Source organism: Clytia hemisphaerica, unplaced genomic scaffold (assembly GCF_902728285.1).
Source record: "Clytia hemisphaerica strain Z4C2 unplaced genomic scaffold, Clytia hemisphaerica genome assembly, whole genome shotgun sequence".
Lineage (NCBI taxonomy): Eukaryota > Metazoa > Cnidaria > Hydrozoa > Leptothecata > Clytiidae > Clytia > Clytia hemisphaerica.
In genome coordinates, this window is record NW_027103414.1 from 1,906,215 (window position 1) to 1,910,141 (window position 3,927).

The 3,927-nt window shown below is 34.3% G+C and overlaps 1 protein-coding gene across 1 annotated transcript; it reads left to right on the top strand.

Annotated features, from left to right (window-relative positions):
* Positions 1-2,664: 2,664 nt before the first annotated feature.
* On the top strand, positions 2,665-3,927 carry LOC136797462 (alpha-2 adrenergic receptor-like). Its single transcript, XM_067054037.1, has 2 exons — positions 2,665-3,484; positions 3,652-3,927. The coding sequence occupies exons 1-2, from the start codon at positions 2,771-2,773 to the stop codon at positions 3,925-3,927; spliced, it is 990 nt and encodes a 329-aa protein (XP_066910138.1). The 5' UTR covers positions 2,665-2,770.

Here is a 3,927-nt window from a genome sequence, read left to right on the forward strand (position 1 = left end):
TGTTGTTTGTTCTTATGATTTCTTTCTTATAAAAAGTGTTTAGCCCTTTTTAATTTCTTATGTAATAAATGTAACAGTTTAATGATATGAAATTTCGGTTATGAAAATAAATTTACCGAAGGTCAATCTCGTATCCAGAGCCACTTGCAGCACTTTTTGATTTTACTGATGGACATTAATAAGTGCTATCATAATATTATAAAAAAGCAAACTAAAGGACTGGGTTCGAGTTTGGAAACCGCAGCATTATCTTTCTAGGAGACTTTCCACCTTTTGACAAAATACCCACGGAAGGTGAAATAGGGGTAGAACAAAAAAGGAAGAAGCAAGAAAACAACAAAAGAAATCTTAAGATGAAGAGAGAGGAGTGAGAAATTTCCTGTTTTCCATTATAGCAGCTTATTTGGGAGAAAGAAATCTAATGGGAACAAAAGGCATAATACCATTTACCTAACAATAGTAGAACAATGAGGTCCGGTAAATACGTAGGATATTTAAACCGTTTCGATTTTGAATTTGAAAAGAGAAGAAGATACATACCTAATTCTTCAAGATGAAAAGAGGCTTCTGTGGGAAGAAGAAGAAGAAGAAGAAGGAAGTACACGCTTTTTTTTTTATAAGAATGGTGTAAATCCATTTCATCATGGATATTCTTAACTTTTTTGGGAAAATCATCCTAAAATATTCTTACAGCATATTCTTAGGTTAGGGTCCTAATTCAGACTCAAGATTTAACATTTAGTACATACGTCTCAAGCATAAGATGGCATGTCGAATTAATTATCAAACTAAACGCTCAATCTGCAATGACAATCTGACTTAATTCTTCTTAAATTTGAGGTGTTTTAGTCTGATACTCAATTCAATATGGTGGAAACATTAAGGGTGTCATTTACCTTTTCACACCCGTGTGAAAAACGAACCGAATCCCACTGTGGGAAATCAGTTTTCACACAAGTGTGATTTAACGATTTTTTCCTGTGTTTGTGAAAGGAGTGAGCCCTACTTGGGGGTAATTGACAATTCATAATTGAAAATGCTCTAAAAATGGCATTCTTAGCTTGAGTAGCAAAATTCCATGATGGTGATATTCTTAGCATATTCTTAATTTTTTGGCCATTTTCATCATGAACATTCTTTTAAAGTGTATTCTTATAAAAAAAAGCGTGTAACTTTCAGGGTAGAGGAAAAGAAATTTCGCAAATAAGCAAATTCGCAAAATCGTTTTATCTCGTGTGAATTAATTTTCTCAAACCCGAGGGGTATCACTTCGAAAAAGGTGCAAAATACTTTTTGAATTTTTATTTGACTTTTTGACTTTTTTTTTACTTCTATTTGAATTTTTTACTTTCACTTTAACTTTTTCCCGACAAAGACGCCCAGCGCCCTCGGGCGCTCAAAGTTTTCCTCAGGCAAGTTACGGCCTGTGCAAAAAATTCGATAAATCGTGACGGCCGTGACGGCCAGTTGTTCCACCCCTTTTTATGGGAAAATTTTTCGTTATTTTTACTCTTCATATTAATACCTTTCCAAAAAGTCCTGGGCCAAAAATTCTGTTTCAGCCATTTTGGGAAATTTAAAGCAAAACACTTTTTGCTGACGTCAGCAAATATTTGAAATACTAATATCTCCTGGAATATTTATTGAAATGAGCTCAAATTTTTTACGAAGGTAGAGTTTATAAATATCTTTCATTTCCAAAAAAAAAAATTTCGAAAAATTGATGACGTCAGAAAAAATCAGCAATTTTCGTTTTTCCTAACAAAATGCTGACGTACTAATGTGCTATTCATTTAAGCTATATCCCTATATACCTGGCTATTAATTTTCACTGTAAAGATTGGTGCCAGAGCACCACGAAGCTCTGAGTTTGAAACATAAATATTGTATCAACTCTCTATTATAGGGGACTGACTAAAACGTAAAATGGTTATTGCAGTCACTTTTGGATTTGTGAAAATATTAATTCGCTTGCCAGGGATAGCTAGAAGACATTAGCTGAGTAGGACACAGAAGTTGTAGTATAGCTTTTGTAGCTAGGAGCCTCGAATCCACAATTGTAGTCGAAACATATTGAGATTTTAGTGTATTTTAACGTTTGTCAGAATTCAAAGTTCGAGCGATAATTGCTATTTTAGCACTTCCACTTTCTTTCATTAAATATTTTGATTTTGGAGGGGTTTGGTGGTTTCTAGGCTATATTCCAAGCCTTATTGGAGCAAATTTGAACTTTTAGATCCTGAGGGGATCCTAAGGTCCCAAGTCTTAAGTTTCATGTTAAACAAACTCAGAGTTAATACTCTACTTTCTAAATGTAGTTTAACGCGTTTAAAAATCATTTGTGGTGTTTAAATTTTCACCGGGAAATCCCCTTTGTCTGGAATGTTTTGTCCATGATTGCAGATATAATATTAAAGTTATGCATTACGTTTCTAAATTTGTATTTCCTTCTATTGTTTTTTTTTGTTTAATACAATCAAGTTCCTTCATACGATTAGGACAAATAGTTGATCGAAACCTTGAAATTGATCCGTTTCGTATGGGTGTGTATCTAAAAATATTTAGTTCTTTGTCTATTCACGCCTTGCAGATCCTCTTTTTATCTTTTGTGAGATCATAGATAGATTGGTATGAAAATAATATGTTTCTTTTTTTTTTAGTATTAAAAGCATAGAAACAAACAAAAAATAGGAGAGCCAAGCAGAAACAAACAAAAAATAGGAGAGCCAACTTAGAAAACAGCATCAACATTGAACATTCACACAAAAACATGTTGAATACAACGTTGATCAACAGATACAACATGCTGTATACCAACTCTACCAACACTACTTTACAACCACCAAACCGAATGATGGTAGATTTCTGTGATCTACCAAGGAAGATGACAAACAATATTGCATTTGCATTTCTAATTATCTTCATACCGATTACTGTTATTGGTAATCTCTTGGTCATTGCTGTTGTAGCATCTTCCAAATCACTTAAAAAACAAACTACGTTCTTGTTCCTCTCATCTCTGGCAGTCGCAGATACATTAGTTGGATTGGTATCAATGCCTTTCAATGCGAGGATCCAATGGAAAAGTGGATTCTTATGTCTTGGTGATCGAGCATGTTGGACATACAACCTAGAAGAATCTTTCCTGTCAATAACGTCAGTTATCCATTTATTTATCATCGGTTTGGATCGATATTTATCTCTTCGTTATGTTTACCAATATAACTCTCTAGCAACTAAACGTCGTGTCAAAATCGTTATCGCTGGTATTTGGTGTTTCTCAGCGTTTATGGCTTCAATGTTGATCTTCCAATGGGATGATCCATCTAAAATAGCAATCATTAGTCGTGGTAATATCTGCGCAGCAAGAAACGAGACTTTTTATACATCAATGTATATTGGATGTTTTATCATCCCCCTTTTTGTCATGGTTTATATGTATGCGTATGTTTACAAAACTGCATCGCATCATATTCTGGAAATTGCCAAATGGAAGTCATGGATTTGAACCATCAAAGTAAAAATCACGCGAGAAACGCCGTAAGAAACGCCAGTACAGAACTCTGAGATCTATCGTTGTCGTCTTTGTCGTTTACTGTATATGTTGGTATCCAACCATTTTCTATATTCTTACTATATTTCATGCTAAAGAATTCTGGAGAAAAACAACGCAATGAATCGTGGTGGGTGGTACTACATTTTGTTCTTATCAATTTTCTCCCGCCCTTGAATTCAACAACTAACCCGTGTATTTACGTCATCTGCAATAAACAATTCCGTAAAGTTTGTAGACAATTGTATTATAAATTGTCCAATCAGGAACAAAGGACTATGCAATTTGCGACCACGTTAATTACGGAAGCACATGACTTAGTCGGGTCACGTCATCATTCAACATGTAGTAGAGAAACGGCTAAAATTCAATGA